Below are 22,056 nucleotides of genomic sequence, written 5' to 3' on the forward strand. Positions count from 1 at the left end.
CACTGTCCAGCTTCAAATGTCAGTGCCTCAAAAACCAGTTCTACATCTGAATTTCATACAAAATTCTTAAAAGTAGGACTCGCATCATTTGCATTTATTCTCAGGTAGAACAGCCAGCTTTGGGTGGATCGTTTTCCTTCTCTAAATCCATGCTAAGGCAACATAACATTATTTAGACAGTCTTTTAGGGAAAGACTGGATTTTTCAGGGGTCTGTCTGATTTCACAAAATTGGCCACAGCATAGGCCTATTCCTTAATACAGCTGCTAGATACCTTCCTGATAATAACAAATAGAAAACAATGGAAAGATCTTAAATGATTACTTTGGTCTTGTGTTGCTCAATTCAGCAGTTCAGAACTAGACTTAAAATGACACTGATCAGTTTTGGTCTCAGGCACTGAAAATAAATGAAATATTATGTCAGTTGTTAGAGGCTAGAAATTAATTTAAAAGAAATGAAGTGTGAAGAAGAAACAATATCTGTGAGTAATCTCATAAAAATTACTAAAAGATCCAAAGAGATCAAATATGTAGGCAAAACTATTTTCACGTGGATCCACAAGTAATAAGCAATAATACATCCTGAGGAAGCATTTGAACAAAACGGGCAATCTGAACGCTTCTTAAAGAAATTCCTCATCTTGATGCTTAGGACTCCTATGGTCTAGTTGGTATTCTCAGATATTTGAACTGCAATACTTGGCAATGTAATTGATCAGTTACTACAAACCTACATATTTAATGCAGTGACAGCTGTTTAACTTTCACATTAAAATGTCAAATGCCATTGAAAAGGAATCTCTGAACAGAAATGTTTATAAGGGGTGAACAAAAACGTGATGCTTAAAAGATCCATGGTTTGTAAAAGACAGGCAAAATAACAAGTGAAAGGCAACGATGGTGAATTAAACTGGACTGCTGGCCAAACTGCACCCCTTTCCTAACAGTGCAGAATTATAGAATCAAGGTTGGAAAAGCCCTCCAAGATCCGCTTACTACCAGTATCTCCCCATTAAACCATGTACGTGACATACAACATCTAATGTTTCTTGAATACGTCTAGGGATGGTGACTCAATCACACCCCTGGGCAGCCCATTCCAGCATCTGACCATTCTTACAGCGAGTTTTTCTATCATCCAAATGGAATCTCCCCTGGAGTAAATTAAGGCCATTCCCTTTAGTCCTATCACTAGTTACATGGGAGAAGAAGCCAACCCTCCCCCTCCCCACCCCACCCCCCTCCCCTTTTCTCAGGTAGTTGTAGAGAGCAGTAAGGTCTCCTCTGAGTCTCCTCCAGACTAAAAAATCTCAGCTCCCACAGCCATTCCTCTTAAGGCTTGTGCTCCAAACCCCTCACCAGCTTTGTTGCCTGTTTCTGAACATGTTCCAGGGCCTTGATGTCTTTCTTGTAGTGAAGGACCCAAATCTGAACACAGTACATAAGATGCAGCCACACCAGACCTGAGTACAGAGGGATGATCACCTCCCTGCTCCTGCTGGCTGTACTATTTCTGATACAAGCCAGGATGCCATTGGCCTTCTTGGCCATCTGGGCACACTGCTGGCTCATGTTCAGCCAAGCACCAATCAATACCCCCAGGTCCATTTCCTCCACACAGTCTTCCAGCCAACCTGCCCCAGACCTGTAGAGTTGGCTGGGCTTGCTGTGGCCAAAGTGCAGGACCCAGCACTTGATCTTGTTGAATGTATGGTAACTCCTGAGTCACAGCCTGAACCACTGATCAGCCCTGAGAGCACAGGTGAAGGCAATTCAGCTGTGTGACCAGTAGGGATGGAGCCTGGTTCTATCTCTCTTAGACCTTATTTAAGGGCTGACTGCCATTGTGGAAGTATCTCTGGTTGGAGATCTCTCTTTTGTGGAGTTTTCCCTTGCAAGCCTTGACCTTTAGCAACAGGGGAGTGCTTTTCCTTTGAAGCCCCATTCTATTTGTGCTAGTCCCTTTACTACTACATTCCTGTATTGTCCTTCCACCATGTTAACCTTTCTGATTGTGACATTCAACCTCATCCCACTGACACCAGCAGATCACTTCTTTCCAACTTGGTGACATCTATAAACTTGCTGAGGGTGCTCAATGCCCTCACCCAGGCCATCAATAAAGATATTGAATGGGAGAGGCTCCAACACTGACCCATGGGGAATGCCTCCCATTACCTGCTGCCAACTCAAACTCCATTCACCACTGGATGTGAATGGTGAGGAATAAATAACACATGATTTTTTTTTTGTATCACGCTTTCTTTCTGAAGTATCATTTCTGAATACCTTTTCACATCTCTGGTGAACTAAGTTTGTTTTCTGTCTGGTGAGGCCTTCGGTAGTACGTGGCTACAAACAGTTATCTTAATTCTTATCCCAATGTGAATATGCTAACCTTTTGTATGTGTATTTAAAAAACACAGTATTACTTATTTGGACCGTTTGGAGGCAGGCATCTGGGAAAGTATATGGGAAGAGAGGGAGGAAAACACTTGGGGAATGTTTGTATCACATATGGCAAGCATCCACCTTTCAGGCTGTGCAGAGAGCCACAGGATGGTCCTGAGGGCCCCTGTGGGCCAACTAACAAAAGCTGAACGGGAAGATATACCTACAGGTAGCTTGTCAAGGGTATTTTTGAAGAAATAGCAATGTTTTACAGAGCACAGCCCAGAGTGACCGCTTTGCCCCGTGGGCCAGCCCAGCAGAAGTCCTGCCACAGACAGAAAAGGCGGAAAGCAGCGATCTGAGGGAAAAACGCGATCCCTTCAGCTGTACGGGACCTGGGCGGCTCCAGGGTGCTGCGGAACGCGCCGCACAGCTACCCGCTGCCGGGGCCGGGCCGCCGCCATTTCCGCGCGGCGGGGGCGGAGCTGGGCCGCGCCGGAATACGCGATGGCGGCGAAAGCCGGAGCGTTGCCTGAGGTGGCGGCGCGATTGAAGAGATTCATGGCTGCCGAGCCGTCGGCCCGCCTGGAGAGCGTACGGGCGCTGACGGGCCTATTCCGGGAGGCGCAGCCCAGGTAGCGTGGAGGAGGGCCCGCCTGCGGCCACGTGTGCCGGGGGAGGGAGCTCCGGCCGTGCCGCCGGGCCTGGGTGGTCCTCGCGGCTGGGAGCAATGCTAGTTGCCTGCCGCGGGTTCGGTCTGGTGCTCGCTTCTGCCAGAGGCGTAGCTAAGGAGCTCTTGGAAAGCGGCCACCGGTGGCTGAGTGTCGCTTCTTCCTGTTGTTATGGCTCTGCCTTCCCTAGGGCGCCGTGCTTTACCTGAGAGAGCCCGGGAGTCACTTGTGGGGCGGGGGCCAGTGCGGTATCCTCCCACGGGTGCTATGGGTACGGGGTAGGTGGCAGCAGTTTCCAAGCTAGGTAAGAAGTGAGTTCATGTGAACAACGTACACGCATGGCACTTTCATGTTGTGCTGCTGCAGTGCAAGCAAAGCCTTGGAGGTTGGAGGTGGTTGGTCTGTGCTGGGCAGCCGAACAAGCTTGAGTGAGAGGAAAAGGGTATTAGCCTCAGTAACTTAAAGACATGAAAAACAGAACATATAGTTAATGAAAAAAGCAAATGTGGTGTATCCCTGTTCTGTAAGGTCGGGGATGGATGTCTGCAGCACCGTGTGATGGCTGCTGGCTACATCAAAAAGCTCTGGATTTGCAGAGTTTCAGCTGTGACTGTGGTGGTTTTAGCTTTTCCTGGAAGGTAGGAGTCAGTGGAGGTATATGGGAAGCTTGTGCCCTGTCCTTGTAACAGTAGTTGAAGATTATAACATCTAGGAATTTGATCTTTGTGTAAAAGTGTTTTATTATTAACTCCTGGTTCTGTTCTGGCTAATTAAACCAAGATTTATGAATGAGTATATTCTCTTCAAGCCAGTACTCTCTTGTATATACAGGATAAATCTTTCTGGCTTTCTTTTTCTCTTGGGAGGCCAAAGGACCTGTGCAAATGTTAGGCTTATGCACCGATGCTTTCTCTGCTTCTTGCCTTCATCCCTGACATTTCTGAATCCAGCATTGACAGAGGAGTTGATATCCCCACAGTAACCAGTGTTCTTTGTGTACAGATAGTGAAGTGAAAGAGTGTAATCCTTATTCTGAGGTGAGGAAGGTGTAGTGTGAGTTTACAGCCCACAGTAAATGACAGAATGAATATGAGAACAACTTACAGAGCTGGCCAGCCATGGAAGATTAATGTACTTGGTGATATATAACCAGAAGAAACAACCCAGTGAACACTTGATATTTAACTTGTGACACTGAGTGATAATTATTTTGTCATTATGTGATTGATAAGTCTGCAGTGTTTGTGATAACAACAACAAAAAAATGTAATATGGGAATGGTAGTGTTTTGTAATTCAGAAGCAAATATGATTAGCAAAATAGGGGTAAAATAATTCAGTTATGTGGAATTAACTCAAGTTTCCCACATGTTTCAATTGAGATTTCAAGTGCCTTTGAGCAAATGAATTGATTTTATTTTATTTTTTTTTTTCCTAATTTACACTTAGAGATGTAGAATGACCTGAGTTGAAAAGGACCACAATGATCATGTAGTTTCAACCTCCTGCTATGTGCAGGGGCATCAACCACCAGATCAGGCTGCCCAGAGCCACATCCAGCCTGGCCTTGAATGCCTCCAGGGATGGGGCATCCACAGCCTCCTTAGGCAACCTGTTCCAGTGTGTCAGCACCCTCTGATTGGAAAAATGTAAAAAAATATGAGAGAGGAAAAAATATGATAATCATCATAAATATCTGGGATTGCCCCAACCCAAGCACAGCACCCTGCACTTGGACTTACTGGACCAATATGATTCTATTAAAATGGAAGAAAACTAGCTTTATTCTATTCCAAGTGATACTGTATTCCCAGGAAGATAAGTACTTCAGGGCAAGGAATGTGTAAGTTCCTAAAACATAGAGTAAAAATAGAGAATCCTGACAAGTAGCATGATTTTTGAAGGTCTGGTCTCTTGAACAGAGTTGGATAAATATTCTCAAATCTATGTTCAATAGGATGTCATTGTGTGATTCCTTTTTTTAACAATGAAGCACTAAGGTCATAGAGTGGCAGTAATCTTTCAGCACGGATAAGTGAGTTCTAACATGATGTTTTGACTTAAGAAGAAATTGTTTATGTCTGAAGGCTGGGCTGCCGTACCATTTGCTTCTGCTTCTTTCAGTGTTCCTGCAGCATGTTTTTTCTTGATGCTGAAAACAACAAGTGGCAGCAGAAAACTGTGAAGGGCTGTCTGAAAGGAAAAAATTAAGGAAGAAGTTTCTGGGATACTGACAGAGTGAGTGGATGAATTTCAAGGCATGTTTAACATGAAAGATATCTTTTCAGAGAAAAGCTACTAAAGGGACTTGTTGCTAACTTCATGGGATAATACTTAAAGATTAGGAAAAGATTATGGAAGGGAAATATTTTCCTTTTCAAAAATATATTTTAAATATTTGTAGCCACTGTTTGTATCTTCATGAAAATCTTTGGCAAGAAAGATCTGGAAAGAGGACTACTTAAAACAAACAGACAAAAAACAATGGCAGTAAGGATTGCTCCATAACAGTTACCTGAAATCAATCTTGACTTGTTCTTTAATGTTAGCTGTTTCCTGCTCTCTGCACTAGTTTGAAAATTGAGTTTTCTGGTCAGAGAGATGATTTTAATTAAAATGTATTTCTAGCACGCACTCAAATTGCAACAATCTGTAAAAGTTTAAGTGCAAGAATCATATTTAAATTTTCTGTAATTATTATCTGCTTTACTGAACAGTCTTTAAATCATGTCTTCTTTGTTCAGGAGAACTTTTGTGTGTTCACATAAGTTTTTCATTTCTGTTGTAGGAAGAGATTTGACTTCTACACAGAAACATCTGGCTTGATTTCTTTCATAATGTATGAGAGAGAGACTTGGAGGGCTCTCCTTGCTAATATGTGGAAATCCACATCTACTTTTGCATTTACAGTGAAGACAGGCACTTCCTTGTGTATATCACCTTTACTATCTTAAGTTACGCAAAAATTAGTCTTTGTGTTTACTGGAACATCTGAGCTCTTACTGTACTAATGGAATGGTATTTTTCTCTCTGAACTTAAGGGAAGTTTTTACTTGATACCTTTGTGATCCAGTATCTGCTTCAAACTATCATTCTACTACATAACTCTAACAAAAGTAGTGTAGAAACTTCCAGAATCAGAACGACTTCAAGGTGTTCTTTCAGCAGTAGAGTTGCTAGAGCATGTGCAGAAGTACTTGTAGCTTATTTTTGCTTTACTTTTTTGTTAATCTGTTTTATGAATTAAAATAATTCAGTGTTGTGCAGTAGTGCATGTCTTGCACTGACCACTGATTTCTTCATTTTGAAGTTGATCCTGGAGATGACCATTTGAAGTGCTACCAACACATGGCATAGACATATGTAAAGCAAACTGCAATCATAGAATCAGACAGAGTTTTCCTGTGATAGAATAATGTTGGTGTTTTTAGGCTCTGTATGATGTCTTTACGGAGAAAACATGTCTTCTCAATAGAGAAGACAGGGCCCGGTGGGTTATCCTTTGCCAGAATGTAGCTTGTGTCTGTGCACATTCACCACGTGCACAGTGGCATGTTAATCACTTAATCTATCTTTGGCATGCATATCTGTGTTGAAATGGCAGGAGCTGCAGCACTTATTGCAGGTGGAAGGCCTGAGTCCTGTGAATGTCTTTATTTTAAAACCAAATTCCAGGCCTGCTTTCAGGTAAGCTCTACTATTTTCTTTGAGCGAGGACTGGGTTTGCGTTTGTTCTTTCTTGTGTCACTTTATTTCCCTTCATTTTATTTCTCTGAAAAATGTAACTTTTTTTCCTTCCCCTTTTGATAATTCTCACTGATAGTATGTTGTGGTTTTCTTTTGTTATTAAGTATCGAGATTGTGATAGTGTATTGGTCTTGATCTACTGTGAGGTATCAGCATAACACATGTATTTCATAAAGATCTGCGATCTGATGTTTTATAAGTTTAACTGTGTTTATGTACATGGATTGATTTATGGAAGTGCGATCACTTTTGGTAAAGTATGGGTAGCCCTATTATGCATATCTTTTAGATATTTGAGGTAGCTCTGGTAATGCCATATCATCTTGTTTGACCCAGCACTTACTGTACTGGGGTATTAGCCTGATGAAGTAGGTAGAGTGGACTGCTGAGATGATTAGCTCTGGTGTAGGTGTGTTATGTCCCACAGTGAGAGATCATGGTGTGTTCCTCTCCGAACTGGAGCCCTCAGGGGTGTTGCTGAGGAGGTGCGGGACAGGGCCGGGAGCAGCATTGTGATCCCTACAGGTACAAAGGCAACCTTAGTGAGTATGAGTGACCAGAGCAGAGCATGGCATAGCTTCTCTTTGCTTGGAGCAGTAGGAAGTGTTTCTCCATTGGTAAGGAACGCTGTCACTTTAAGAAGCCGCAGTGGAAAAAACTTGAGTTTTCTCTCTCAAGGATTTAGGAAGGGCTCCTTGAAGGGCAGTCCAGCTGAAGTGCCTTTACATCAATGTGTGCAGTGTGAGAAGTAAGTAGGAGGAGTTGGAAACCAGAGTGCAATTAGAAAACCATGACCTGACAGCTATTAGGAGAGAATGGTGGAATGAACTGCAGAACTGGAACACCTAGGGCTACAAGCTTTTTAGTGGAGATAGGCAAGGAAAGAGTCACAGAAGAGTTGCCTTCTATGTTAAAAAATAGATTGTGAAGAGCTGCCTCTGAGAAACAGCCATGAACAGGCTGAGAGCTTGTGGATTAAAATTAGGGACCAGACCAGTAAAGGACATCTCATGGTTGGGAGCCTACTACAGGCTGTTTGATCAAGGAAAGCCTGTTGACAAGGCCTTCTTGCTTTAGCTACAATTACTGTGTTCACAGGCTTTCATCCTTATGGGAGATTTTAGACACTGAATGTCTACCTTGGGTGCAACGCAGCAGGCTACAAGCAGTCTGGGATTATGTTGAGGGTAACTTCTTGGTCCAGTTTTTGGACAGCCCAACTAGAAGTGAAGAGTTTCTAGACCCTGTGCTCACCAATGCAGATAAGTTCTACGATGAGCTTAGGATTGGAGGTGGGCTGGGCTGTAGTGACCACGTTGCAGTTGAGTTTTTGAACTCAGGGAATATGGGCTTGGTGTTTAAGTGATGTCAGAACTTCAGAGAAGTGAAGTTATGGCTGTGTAAGAAATTATTGGATGAGATCCCCTGGGAAATTATCCCAGGGCAAAGGAATGGCTGGCACTTATTTAAGCATACCTTTCTGAGTGTACGAGAACCCTCCATCCCTCAGTGTCAAGCAGAGGAGGCAGGAAACTGGCATGCCTGAGCAAGGACCTTCTGGTTAAACTGAGGGATGAAAAGGCAGTGGAAGCTGTGGAGGCTGATGATGGGTGGTGTTCCTGAGGAGTTGGCTTGGAACCAGTGCTCTTCAATATCTTTATTCATAACCTAGATAGGGAATTAGAAAGCGCCCTCTGCTGGTTTGCTGATAACACTAAGCGGAGTGGTGCAGTTGATAGAAACAGAAGGAAGGGATGCCATCCAGAGAGACCTGGGCAGACTTGAAAAGTGGGCCTAATGAGATTCAACCAAACCTAATACAAGGTGCTGCACTTGAGTCAGGGCAATCCCAGACAGAAATACAGACTGGAAGAAGAATTCATTGAGAGCAGATCTGCAGGGAAGGACTTGAAGGTTCTGTTGGATGGAAAGCTTGACATGAGCCAGCAGGGTGCTCTTGTAGATTTGGAAGACCAACAGTATACTGGGCTGCATCAAAAGATGGGTGACAGCAGAATGAGGGAGGTGACTGTCCTCTGCTCTCGTGAGGTCTCATCTGGAATACATAAAAACATGGAGCTTTTGGAGTGGGTATAAAGGAGAGCTAGGAAGATGATCAGAGGGTTGGCACATCTCTCCTCTGAAAACAGGCTGAGGGAGCTGAGCATGTTTGGTCTGGAGAAGGGGCACCTTTCTGTAGCCCTTTAGTGTATACATAGGGAGCTTATGAACAGGAGGGAGGCTGACTTTTTATGCAAATGGATAGTGATAGTACAGGACAAGGGGGAATGGCTTTAGACTAAAAGAGAGAAAACTAGGTTAGGTGCAAGGAGGAAACTCTGCTTTGAAGTATTGAGGCACTGGAACAGGTTACCCAAAGAAGCCCTATCACTAGAGGTGTTCAAGGCCGTGTTGGTTGAGGCCTAGCATGTGTATTGGAATGTATTTAGTAGCTTATTTATTTATTTAAATGTTCTGAGGTAGTGTTGGAAATCTGTAGGGAATACCAAGGCAGCACGTGACTCCCTCACAGCTCTTTTCCTGAAAAGACTGATGCAAAGATTGTATGCACGCATTTTGCACTTTCTGCTTCAGGGTTCTTGCATGCCAAGGACAGTTACAGATTGTTGCAGAAATATCTTAGGGGTGAAAATAAATATAACTGACCTGATATGAGCTTTCTTATTAATTGAGCTTTTTTTTTTTTTTTTTTTTTTTTTTTTTTTTTTGTGATTTGCCACAAATTTATTTCAGAGAAATGGCAGAAGAAAGTCTATTTCGGGATCTCCAGGAAATCCTGATGAGAGGCTCAAATGAAATTGAACAGGCCTGTAAAGATTCTTCTGAACTGCTGGATTTAGACACCTGTTTGATGCTCATAGCAGAATGTTTCAGATGTCTGAGGAATGCCTGTGTTCAGTGCGCCAAGAATCAACATATATTGAGGTACAGTTTTGATCATTTTTACTCATTAAATTATAATTATCTGATGTTTGTATGGTTTTATATTGAGATTCTTACTTCACACTGCTGTGTTAACTGGTATTTCCTTTTTGATTCAATCACTTGATGTATGCAAGTAGCAAGAATAGCTGACCTGTTTGTAGGTCAGAGTTTGGGGCACTGATGAGTGATAGAAGGAAACTGTAGTTTGTGTTCTTAGTGTGGGTTGATATAAAAATGGTACAAGTCTTTTTAAGTTTGACTGTGGAACTAGACTTCATTTTCTTTTTAAAATTTTTTGGATAATGTTATGAATAGGTGAACAGCCTTAATGGTTACAAGATCAGTACTTTTTTTTTCCCCCAACATATGTATAGATCTACCTAGCAGTTTTGGGATAGTATATAGATATACTTAGTGTATTTCAACTCTTATATATACATTGAATCAGGCTCATTAAGTTATTTAGGCTCTCCTTTTAACTTGAATCTGTTATGACATTGAAGAGATGCCTGGGATACAGCTAGCAGTCATAACTGAGAATCTGGTAGTCTACCTGCTGTTCAAAAGTAACTCCAGATCCAGCCAAACCAAACAAGAACCGCTAACTGAAAACCAGACCTGTTTCAAAGTTGTTAATTCTTAAAGCATTGAAATACAATCTTGAAATTTGGTTTCTTGGGACTTCTCAAACTTTATTGAACTAAATAAAATAGCATGGGATAAAGTTCAACTCCTGTGCAGGGGTGGAATTTTTGTGAATAGCACAAAAGTTGCAGGACTTTTTGCAGAAAGCATTAGTTTTAGAACAAGTTAAAACTAAATTCAGGCTTCTGCATGTTTTTTGTTTGTTTTTTTTAATTGATGTTGCTAGCAGTTATTATGTTGTGGATCAAAAAACTGATCTGAAAGATTTACTTATTTTTTTGAGTGATTGTTCAGCCACTGTAGTTTTCCTTGTTTGTAACTTCTTGTAGCTTCTTAGTTGTTCATCTTAACAAACGAGAGGGAACAGTTGGTATAATATAAATACCTAAGATGTTGAACATCAAGCTGTTGAAGTCTGAAACATAATATACACCTGTTCCTTTTCCTTTTAACAGCATTACTATGGTTATCGTTAGTCAGACACAGTAGAAGAAACAACTTTTTATTTCAGGTTTTCTGAAAATGTTGAAGGCTTGCCATTAACTGAAGTGAAAAGGCTTTTTGCTTTATTTGGGAGTATTTCATACAAAAAAAAAAAAAAATATATATATATATATATATATATATATATATATATAACCCCGATTTCATAATAGGAACTTGGGTCTCATCACTACGTCTGTCCATTTGATCAAATTGCTTGATGGAATGCAGGTCAAAGAAGAGCCAGTACTGATTGGTAAGTATGTGAATTTCGTTAAACGTATTTTCTGTGCTTTATTTTTTATGTGGGAAGTCATGTGGTGGTATGATGCCACCTTATCAATACTTTTTTTTCATACACAGACTTTGTTTCTGGAACTGTGAAATGCTAATTCTTTTCTCCTTTCTTTCTTACATAACATTATGGATGGTGGGATAGAAGGGCAAAGGAATTCTGCTTAGTTGGTATTTCAGAAGTTGATTAAAAAGTTTAGAACTGTGGGCCTTCTGTTATTCTACTTAGAAAAAGTCCCCCTTTTCTTTCCCTTCCCCCCCTTAAAATATGCTCTGCTGTTTTGCTGTCTCTTTATTTGATCTGTGAACATACTGAGATGAATGAATATTCCCATTATTTTGATTGCAGTTGAAATAATATAAATGATTCTAATAAAATTTGTCTGCGAGATTTCTTTTCTTTTTTTTTTTTTTTGTTTGGCTTTTAATTTTTTTCATATATTGTTTTTGCTGGTTGGTTGGGGTAAAAGTTGCCAGGAACCGAGTACTGATTTGAGTACTGTTCACGCATCCTTAGTTAATGAAGTTGTTTTTTCTTTTCCACTCTTATAGTGAAGAGAAAATCTGTCTGGAGTATCCTTCCTGCTTAATGACAGTTATTACGACTCATTCCTACCAAATTTCTTTTAACCAAAAATTAAGGCATTTTCAGTAATTTTCTTCACATTCTGTGCATGTGTGTGGAACTTGATACAGGGCAGTGGACCCCACTCTTTATTGTCTGTGGTTGCAGGGAACAGGGAACATTTTGTTTCTCTTGCTGCTTTTATTTCTTTTCAGTTCTTTTACTTGAAATAGGTTTTTGCTGGGTTCTTGTTGCTGCTTTTCTGTAACTTTTGTGAAAGCAAATGGAACTATGTCATACAGTAACTTACTCTCAAACACCTTCATGAAACTGGAAAAACCAAGGATATTCCTTTTCCTTCTGATGCTGCATTTGGTTCAAAATGAAGTCTTTGAGGCATGTAAAGTTGTTGTGCATAAACCATGTTCACTTCTTCATCCACTGATGGAATTCTCCCAGGAAAAAGATCAGTGATGCTAGAACAGGCCCTTTAGCGTGGGAGCACAAAGGCTAAACCATGTGGATGACAAAAGGAAGGTTTGCTCAGTGGATATTAAAAGGAGAAACTGATGGCACACAGGAGTGGCTCTTAAGACATGTCTCAGAGTCAGATTATAGACTGAAGAAATATGTGAAAGTCAAGAGTGTCCTGCCCAACAGTTGTGAAGTTGTGAACCTCATTTTAGACCAGTAGGAGAAAAGTGATAGGAACTAGAAAGCTGATCTTGTCCAGCACAAAACTGTCCGCAGTGTAGGGTCTTTGGCAGGAAGTTTGAAAGGCTGTCCTGGGGAATTGGGCCTCCCACCTTCAGCTTATTCACAGCATCTGGGATTGTGTGCAGTATTCAGTGACCCCTTGTAGCATCTGGAGGAGAGTTGAGTAAGATGAGCCCATTGCCAGTTATTTAGATAGCATGAGATTTTTTTTTTCCCCCTCAGTCTTGTGGCTGCTGTCCTTCCCTTGATGAGTAGTTATCATACACGTGTGCTGCTCCCTTGCTGTTGGGATCTGAAGAAGCAGCAGCAAATGGCATTCAGCATAAAAGCAAGGCTGAGGGAGATGTGAGAACTTGATTTAATGCTACAGACTCCTTTTCCTAGCAAGACGTTTTCAAATATTTTTTTTTTAATCAACCAATCAGGTAGTTTTTAACAATATTTCAATTGTTCTCTAGCAGATAATATTTAGGTAGCTCCAAAAGTAATGCCTCCTATTAGTTTCTATGGAAACTACAACAGATGCAGAGAGCACAGAAGCACTGTTCAATAGAGCCAATTGTCAACTACAAAACTGTATTTTTTCAATGTAATCACCACCATTAGCTCTGCAGGCTGTACTCATAAAAAATCTGCACTAGCAGAGGTGACCCACTGTTGTTGCTACTGCTGAAACATATCACCCACCACTGTGCTCGCATGCACTGTTTGATCTCTGTAAGTGTTCAGCAAGCATCAATGAATGTCAGCGGGTGCCATTTTCTCTGCATGGAAGGATTCAGTGACACATTTTTGCTTCATACGTACTTCCACATCAGATGCCATTTTGTCAGACTGCCCCTCTGTTGCAATTCATCACACAGCAACAAAACTGAATAGGATGTTGGTGGGAAGGTTCAACTTCTACTGCCACACTACGATCATCCAGCTCTGACATACTGGGCTTATATAGTAAAATATGAGGAATTACTTTCAGAGCAGCCCTTATAAGTTGTTTGTTTGGATGTGTCCTGCTTCCTCCTTTAAATTGGCGCTTGAATCTGGTGATTATTTGGTTTGGTTTTTTTTATGTCCTTAGGGACATTTTAAATATCTTCATGTTGCTTCTATAGCCATAGACTACATAAAATACACAGATAAAAAGGTAATACTGTATTGCAGGGAGAGCAACAATTATTAGAGTTTCAGTTCATGCCTTTGTTAAGGTTTTCCTGAACCATATCTCTGTAGGATTAAAAAATTAAAAATAAAAAAAATTGAATTTCCAACTCTATTGTACTTATGAAGAAGAAAAACTGAAAATTTTGGTTCAATCTGAAAAAGTCTTTTAATCTGGTCTGTGATTTGATTTCAGTCTCAAATCTGTTGGTGGCTGTTAAGTTTCAGAATGATGTGGTAAGTTTTGTAGGAAAGTTCAGTGTACTTGCAATTCATAGTGGATATATATATATATATATATATAAATGAAACAAAGTACATATACCTGAGCCAGCTCTGTAATCAGTGTGATGGTTTTCAAGGGGGAGAAGAGATATTCTTCTAATGATTTATAAGTGATAGGAGCAAAAAAGATGCATGGGAAGTTGTGTGATTTAAAAAAAAGGATTTCTTTGCTGCATCTTCTCTGCAATAAGTAACTTCTTCTAAATAGTTTTTAGGCTTATCTGGGTCCTCACTTTATTACCTTTACTAAAACAACTCTACTGCAAATTTTCAGCATTTCTCATTGTTCCTCTTCAATCCTCTTCAATAAAAAGATAAATTCCAATAAGCTGTGGAAAGAGCTGTACTTTTGAGTACATTACACAACTAAGGCAGTGGACCAGAAAATCTGGAGGTGAGTTAGTATGTCTGTCCTGGAATAGCTCTCTTATGCTTTAGAGAGTTTAAAAATAACTAGTTAATTCCTACATGTGGCACATAAAGATAGTTCAACCCCACCTGCAAGCCAGCCATCCCTTTTAACAATTATTTTCTTTCTTTTTTAATACATACACTAAAAGAACATCTTTAGGCCTTTGAGACAGTGTTGCTTTCAAATAGTTGTTCCTGCTCTTCCTCTGTTTTTGCTTCCTAAGTCTTAGTTTTAGTGGTATTCCATAGCCTGAGACCACATGATCTTCCAATAAACAACAAATAACTTATTCAAATTTTTACTAACGGTCTAGTGAATAAAAATATGAATTTCTGCAGAATATAAGATTAGTACCCTCTCCACGTCCTTCCCCTCCCCCCCCCCCTTCTGTTTTTCATAATAATAATAATAAAATAGCCACATCACTACAACCTTTTTTTCTGTTGTTGGTACAAAGACCAAGAGCACTTGCCAGGGGAGCAGATGAAGCTGCTGGATGAACTTTAACTGAACTTAAAGCAGACCCAGATCTCCTAAGAGCTGAGAAGTAGTTCAGTATGTTAGGGATTGCAGCAGACATAGGAAATATCCTTGTCAGAAGCCCAACTAGAAAATCTCCTGCACTTGATAGCATGTGTCTTAGTTTGGTTTTTGGGATATTTTTTTCCACCTATGGAAAATCTTAAAGCTTTCCAGTAAATCTAGGAGACCTGTGAATGTTACACTGGTGTTTGTTAGGATGATAGACCTTCCTCTCCAGATTCCAGAGTGAAAATTAGATGTAGGATTCATCTCTGAAATCTGGAAAACAGAGAAAGTTTCTTTTCTCCTTGATAAATTACAGCAAGGGCCTGCCTGTTTTAAAGCAAGCTGCAACAATCTGATCCTTTCATTGACCACGTTTTTCTCTTGCACTTTGGACAGAAGGTGCTTTAATCTTGTTTGTAAATAGATCTCCTCAAGCCTTTCACCGCTTCAAAATATTGCAGATGCTGAAGAATGTGCTCTGAATTCCAACATAATTGCTGTAAAGTATTTATCCGCCAGTATACTTTGCTGTGCTCTTGGATATGAAAAGGCACTGAATGCCTGATAAGTGCTCTGTGAGGGACAATTTGTTGTGAAGGTTCTCTGAATGAGCTGATTGTACTTTAAATCAGACCTTAGTGCAACTGTGTCAGCTACTGAGGGGTACTGCCCTGGGTGTGCCTGAGGGAGGTGCTCCAGGCTTACGCTGGTGTTCGTCAGCTCCAGGCTGCTGGTGATACTCGAGCAAGCATTAAACCAAGAAGCAGGACTATTATTGTTATGCTGTCCTGATGCCTCAAAGTTCTTATGGGTTTTAAACCAACCAGGGGAAGCTACATAAAAGTTACTTAATAGGAGAGTATTGACAACAAATGTCAATGTCATGTGTACTGTGGGAGAGCTCTGTCAAAGCTAGTGTCCAGATGTGCAGGCTGCTGTATGGGGGTTTGGGCTGTTTGCTCATTGTAATGTCATGTCCAGAAATGCTAGCAAAATTGTCGTAGATAATAAGCTTGGATCTGTGAACAGGAATTTGACTTTGCTTCCCAATTTTCTGAAAAGCTTTCAGGCATAGTTAAGCTTCTACAGAAGTACAGTGTATTCAGAACAGCAGGTGAAACATTCCTTTAAAGACAGTGTTGAAAGGTGACTGAATTTTCATACTGCACTGATTATAGTAACATAAGCGTTTTCTGGTAGGCTGTTTTGCAACATGGCTATATAGTGTCTGGCACCTGTTCACACTACTTCTCTTGAAGGAAGATTTAGGGGAAATGAAGAATGTTTTATCTTGAATCATAGAATAACCTGGGTTGGAAAAGACCACAATGATCATTTAGTTTCAACCCCCTGTTATGTGCAGGCTTGCCAACCATGAGACCTGGCTGCTCAGAGCCACATCCAGCCTAGCCTTGAATATCTGCAGGGATCGGGCATCCACAGCCTCCTTGGGCAACCTGTTCCAGTGCATCATCACCTTCTGAGGGAAAAACTTCCTCCTAATCTCTAACCTAAACCTGCTCTGTCTTAATTTAAAACCATTCCCTCTTTTCCTATCGCTATCCACCCTCCTAAACTGCTGTTCCCCTTCCTTCTTATACCTTCCCTTCAAGTATTGGAAGGCCGCAGTGAGGTTCCTTGAAGCCTTCTCTTTTCCAAGTTAAACAAGCCCCATAAAGGCCAGTAAACCCCAGAATGGTCTTGGCTTAAATGGTTTTAAAGTACCCCCAAATGTGTCATGCTATGTGGAACTGTGAAGAAATGTTTCTTACTATGAGGAGAGGCCCTGTGGTGGTGCTCAAATAAAGAACCATGCTGAATCAGAAAAGTCTGTGTGTATGTGTGTGGGGGGATTGCTTGACTGGGTTTTTTTGTTGTGTGTTGTGTGTTTTTTTTTTTTCCCCCTCTATCTCAGCATTCATAATTTTTAGGATTCAGCTTTAGTCAGTGTTCTTTCAGCATTCTAACTGATTTGGACCTGATCTTCTATCATATGTATTCAATTAATGAAAAGGAAAATACAATTTCTCTTGACTCACTGCTGCTGTTTTGGATTGGATGTGGCGTTTAATTCTTGAGTTATCTTTGCAAAACTTCCTGGCAACAAAAATGATTTAATAGCAGGGATTTCTACTTCCTCAAGAAAGGCAAGGAGAGATAAACTTGTGAGTTCTGTCCTCTCTTGCAATGAAGGTAAACATACAATGTTTTTTTCATCTGACCTTTTCTTCAATCTGCATTCAGCAATTTGTGATTTGGAACCGCTTCAGTGAACAGAGACTGATTGATTCTGAAGGTATGGAAAAGCAGAGGAAGGTGTGATGTTCTCAAACCTGCTGATGAAACTGAATTGATTTTCCTTTCTAAATTTTAAAATATATATTCCTTTGTCCTTAACCGCTCTTAGATTTTTATCCGTTTTTACTCATGTATTTAGTTATTTATTTTGTTCCCCTAAATGAGGCGCAGCAGCACTGCGGGAATGGAACCGGGGGCGGCTACTGCTCAGGGGGTGCAGGGAGTCGGTCAGCAGGGGGCGAGACCTCGCGTTGCTGGCAGCCGTCGTGGTCCTGTTCTGTTTCCAATTCTCTCCTTCATCCCACTGGGGGGGAGCGAGCAAACGGCTGTGTAGTACCGTACTGCTGCTGGGTTAAACCACAGCAGTATTTAACAGGAAAAAGAGCTAGAGTGGTCAAATATGGAGCCTAAATATTCTTTACCAAATGCTAGTATTGACCAAAGAAGTTTCTTTCTTATCTTTTCTGCTTCTGTTTTATTTCCTGTTCAGGATATATATATATATATATATAGATAGATAGATAGATAGATATTTTGTTTTGCTTTAGTCTTTAAAAAATTGCATTCTGCTTTTCACTGCTTTTTGTAGTTCTTTAAGCACGTTGCACTGAATAATTTCATTTCCTGTTTGCATTTTATATTGCATATGAAAAATAAATATTTTTAAAACATGCCTGGGAAGTGTGATAGAGCAGTAAAATTTTATTTGACAGCGCATTTGGGAAACTGTTGTTAAATTTTATTGCCTATAAACTGAGACCTCTTTTGTTGTTTTTTTTTGCTGTTTGAACAGTGAGTATCTTCATGCTGACTTGGTTATATGGATTTGATTGTAAGGAAACTACAGCTGGAGAAGATGCAACTTCTTAGTTATGTCCTGGAGATTCTGTAACACAGTGGCTACTAAATATAAACCAACTGGCTTGTCCTTTATAAAGTTAATCCTTCCTCTCTTCCCACATCAATGCTATCTATATTTATCTCCAGAAGAGGAAGCAAACCATGTATGTGTGTTGTTTCTTGGGTTGTGGGTTTTTTTTGGTCTTTTTTTTTTTTTTTCTTTGAGTAATTTTTATGAGTTATTGTATCGCAAATGTGTTGTGCAAGTCAGATGTATGCTGATTTACATGGAATGAGAGTAAATTCTTATGAAGCTTGAGCCATTTTACTTGTCATGCTGGGTCAAAAATACTGACTCTTATCATATTACGTGCTAGCTTTTCTTTCAAGGGGGAGGAAGTGGGAAAGAGAGATTCCCGTATGGATTCACAGTCCATGAGGTTAATTCCCAACAAGCACCATGAAGGAAGCGTACTTTAGCTAGACAGAGGAAAAGAGAATTTGAGTATCTTCATCTTCATTTTTAATTTATTTCTTTTTTATTTGAGGTTTCCTTTTGCTTAGTCTTAGCAAAACTAAATAAACCAGGCACTAACTTAAATAGACTTTTTTTAGTCATATAAATAAAGGACAGCCCTGATCGCAAGAGTTGCCAGTTTCCATGTGTGATCTTTGCTTTATCTGTCTAGGCTTTTTGTGTAGGGGATTGGTGCCAGTACTTTGCTGCCACTGTTGAAGTAAAAACTATAATTACTTTGTCAAAATAATATTTATAGTATTTTCAGGGAATAATTGTGGGAGTGTGACGAATATATTATACTCATCAAACTTTTATGTAAACATAAGCATGAGTTTTTTATTTGAGTTATTGGTGTTGTTTTTGGCCTTTGTGTGTTTCCAATTGGTAAAAATAATATTGGGATGTCCATGGACTTTGTGAATTTGCAGAGTATGTGCCCTAACAATCAGTTGATATGCTGTCTGGTAGATGTAAACTGCTATTTGCACTTGTGTTGGGATTTTAGTCTCATGTTTCCATAGCTTTTAAAAAGTCCTGTGTTTTTAGAGTTTTGTGATCCCCTAATTATTACAGCACGTACCATTTTACTACTTCACCAAAGAGGAAAGTTTTAAGTAATCACTTTGTTCTCTTGGTATCATTTGGTTTTTTTGTTTCTTTGTTTTAAGCTTATGTAGAATGTTAGTTTGAGTGCCTTTGAAAGGTGGCTGTGAATGTCTCCCAGAAAAATTTATGCTAGCAAGCAAGTACAGAGTTGCTCCTATGCTAGTTAATGGTATAGGGATGACTTATGTGTTCTTACTGTTGGTTGATGGTAAGTTACCAAAGAAACAAAGAACCAAAACCCCAAAATCTTCAGTCATGTCTATATGATAGTTTTAACTTCAGAGCTGCTCTATCTGCTGTGTTTTTTAGTGAATATTTTCAGTTTTATAGTGAAGGGTTTGTCTTTGGAACATCTGCAGTGAAGATGATGTTCCTGCAAGCTTCACCCTTTCTATGTCACCCTAATGTCACCTTAGCTGGATGGGAGTGGTCTGTGTCTTCACAGTTTGGTCCAAAATCTTTAAAGGCAGTGTAAGGACTCTGACTTGGGTGGGCTTTGGTTCACGTTTTTGTTCTTTGACCTTTTTTCAGACACTGCAAAATAGGGAGCCGGTTTTTACACCTCTTTCAGCTGTCCACATAAGGAAAAGAACCAAACCTAGATTAAGACCAGTCAAAATTGTGATAAGTTCACAAACACTTTGTTCTCTCTTGTTTGTGTCTATGCAGTACTGGCCCCATCTGCAGCTCTTCAGTTCCGGGTGCTGACTGGCTAACTTGTCCTGTGTACTGGGCTATTATACCTTAAATTTTGTGCATAGTATAGAAGCATCGGTGTGGTGCTGCTGCTCTCCTGGAGGAGCTGATTTGTCACTACTGTGCATGGCAAGTATAGTCAACTGTATCTATGTAATGCAGCAGAAACTTTCATTTTAAGCCAATGATAGCATTATCATTGTTTTCAGCCTGATACATCTGTGTTCACGCACACAGCTTGCCTGTGACTTCTAATATTAATACGGAGCTTTACATGTGTCTTAGTTTCTTTCACTTACTTCATAACATCTGGAGTAGAATGAGGTTTGGGGTGAGCAAGTTCAAATCCAGGTAATAATGACAAGTTCAGGATAAGGGTTGCTATTTAAATGCATCATTTTCTCACTGATAAAAAGGGAAGAGGGACAGAATGGAGTACTGAACTTGAAAATAGAAGCCTGAGGAGGGCATGAATCATCATTTCTTCAGTTGTGATTCCACAGTAGTTATTGGATCCTGTGTCTGAATACAGTAAAGTTCAGTTTGCTGTACTTGTCCTTTGGTAGTCCTGTGGAATATTGCTATACTCTCCTCACTCCCCTTATCCTTTACCAAATAAAAACCCAGCACTCAACTCCAAAAAGAAACCCCAGCCATCCAACCTTTTCACGTTCTGATCTAGATTTCCTACCTTTTTCTTTTTTTTCTTCCCCGTTTGGACTTGATTCCCTGCCTGATTCCTGTTGCTTCTGCAGTGACTGACGGATCTGAAGTGACTGACTGGCTTAAGCACTGCTAAGCTAAATTGCTTTATTTACTGTGGACCAAGAATAAATGTTTATGACTGTAATCCAGGTCCTGGCTAGAAAAATTCACCTTTCTGACACAGTTGAATTAGATGGAATTGAAACCAGACCTTCTAACAGCGACAGAAATGCTAGTGCATTCCAGCAGTGTGGTATTCATTGTACTGACGGTCAAAACTGTCCATTCCATGTTGTTCATGGAAATTCTTTTTAATTGCTGTACTGATAGATTGAGACAGTGGCTGTTTCAGATTCTCTGTGGATCATTCTACTTCTTAGAAGGAGACCAATCTGATCCTTAAATTGCAACAGTAAATAGATCAATGAGCTGTCTTGTAGAGTTCCCCTTTCTAGTTGCTGATGCTGCTTTTAGGCAGTGTCTGTAGCTGATTCTTTGTTTGGTTGCTTCTTTTTTGGTGTTTTTTGTTTTTTTTCTTCTTTATTTTTTGTTCCTTCAATTTGGAAGCTTTCTGGTGAAGCCTGCTAAGATGTTGCTGATTTATGACACATGCATAGTGGTTTTATTATGTGGAATGATATCCACTTGAAGCACAAAGGAAATGGGAGTTTGCTGATGTCTATTTAATTAGAATGGTTTCTGGTTACTTTGCTGTTCATTTCAAGTCTCAACCAACGTCTGTGTTTCTGTGGACCTTTAAACATAGTGTTCTGTAAGTCATTTCCTTCCTTCCTTCCTCTTTACTATTCCCTACCCTACCAGCAAGCGTGTCAGCAAGATTCATAAGGAGGTAGGGCATAAGTACACGAGTCAAAACCTTTAGAAATATCTGTAGATGTAATGTGATGACTGTTGGTTGACTGTAAAGGTAAAGGTGTGGAAAAATAGTTTTGATATTGTGGTTGGAAAATGTTTTTGCTGTCCCTTTCTTTTGTTGAAAGGGCTGTGGCTTTCACTCTGCTCTGACACTGTATGCCAAATCAGCAGCTGCATGGGCAGCTCTGGCACGAGCAGTACCATTGTAATCCTGATGGTCTGACCTCACAGCTGCTGCTTGATGTCTGTGTTAGTAGCTGCCCTCTGCATCACAGGCGGAAAGAGGGACTAGTCTTTATCTCATAATTAACTGCTATGAATTGGAACAGGAAAGTGTAGGGTGTGCCAATTGTTTACTGTCCTGTAGATCCTGAGGTTATTTGCAATGATGGAATAGTGCAGGCCACATGCTTCTTTTCTGTCTTGTGGCTGTAATGAAGGAGAAGCAGAAGAGATGAAGTATATGTTTGTGCTGTTACAGGATGTGGCCAGATTTATGTAGCTCTTCTTGTTCATTTTAGATTTTGTCAGCTGGAACTTCAAGATGGTAAGATCAAGATAAGGAGACCAGGAACAAAAACAAGCCTTCTAATGCAGATAGCTTTCTAAAGGCAGAGCATCTGAATATAATGTAGAGAGTTGTTTTCACGTGTACTGAGAGGAAATGTCCTT

General features: G+C 40.3%; 1 protein-coding gene across 3 annotated transcripts in view; it reads left to right on the forward strand.

The window, feature by feature from the left end:
• Positions 1 to 2,877: 2,877 nt before the first annotated feature.
• Positions 2,878 to 22,056, forward strand: part of ATXN10 (ataxin 10) — a 102,382-nt gene continuing 83,203 nt past the window's right edge. For 2 of the 3 annotated variants that reach the window (XM_072343280.1, XM_072343285.1), the window contains exons 1-3: positions 2,878 to 3,028; positions 9,565 to 9,756; positions 11,058 to 11,140. In XM_072343280.1, coding sequence (XP_072199381.1) covers positions 2,901 to 3,028; positions 9,565 to 9,756; positions 11,058 to 11,140 — 403 coding nt within the window. In that variant the 5' untranslated portion in view covers positions 2,878 to 2,900. Of the gene's footprint in view, positions 3,029 to 5,187; positions 5,302 to 9,564; positions 9,757 to 11,057; positions 11,141 to 22,056 lie in introns of all 3 variants that reach the window. The other variant, XM_072343294.1, reaches the window with a different exon arrangement.

This window comes from Excalfactoria chinensis, chromosome 1 (genome assembly GCF_039878825.1).
Source record: "Excalfactoria chinensis isolate bCotChi1 chromosome 1, bCotChi1.hap2, whole genome shotgun sequence".
Lineage (NCBI taxonomy): Eukaryota > Metazoa > Chordata > Aves > Galliformes > Phasianidae > Excalfactoria > Excalfactoria chinensis.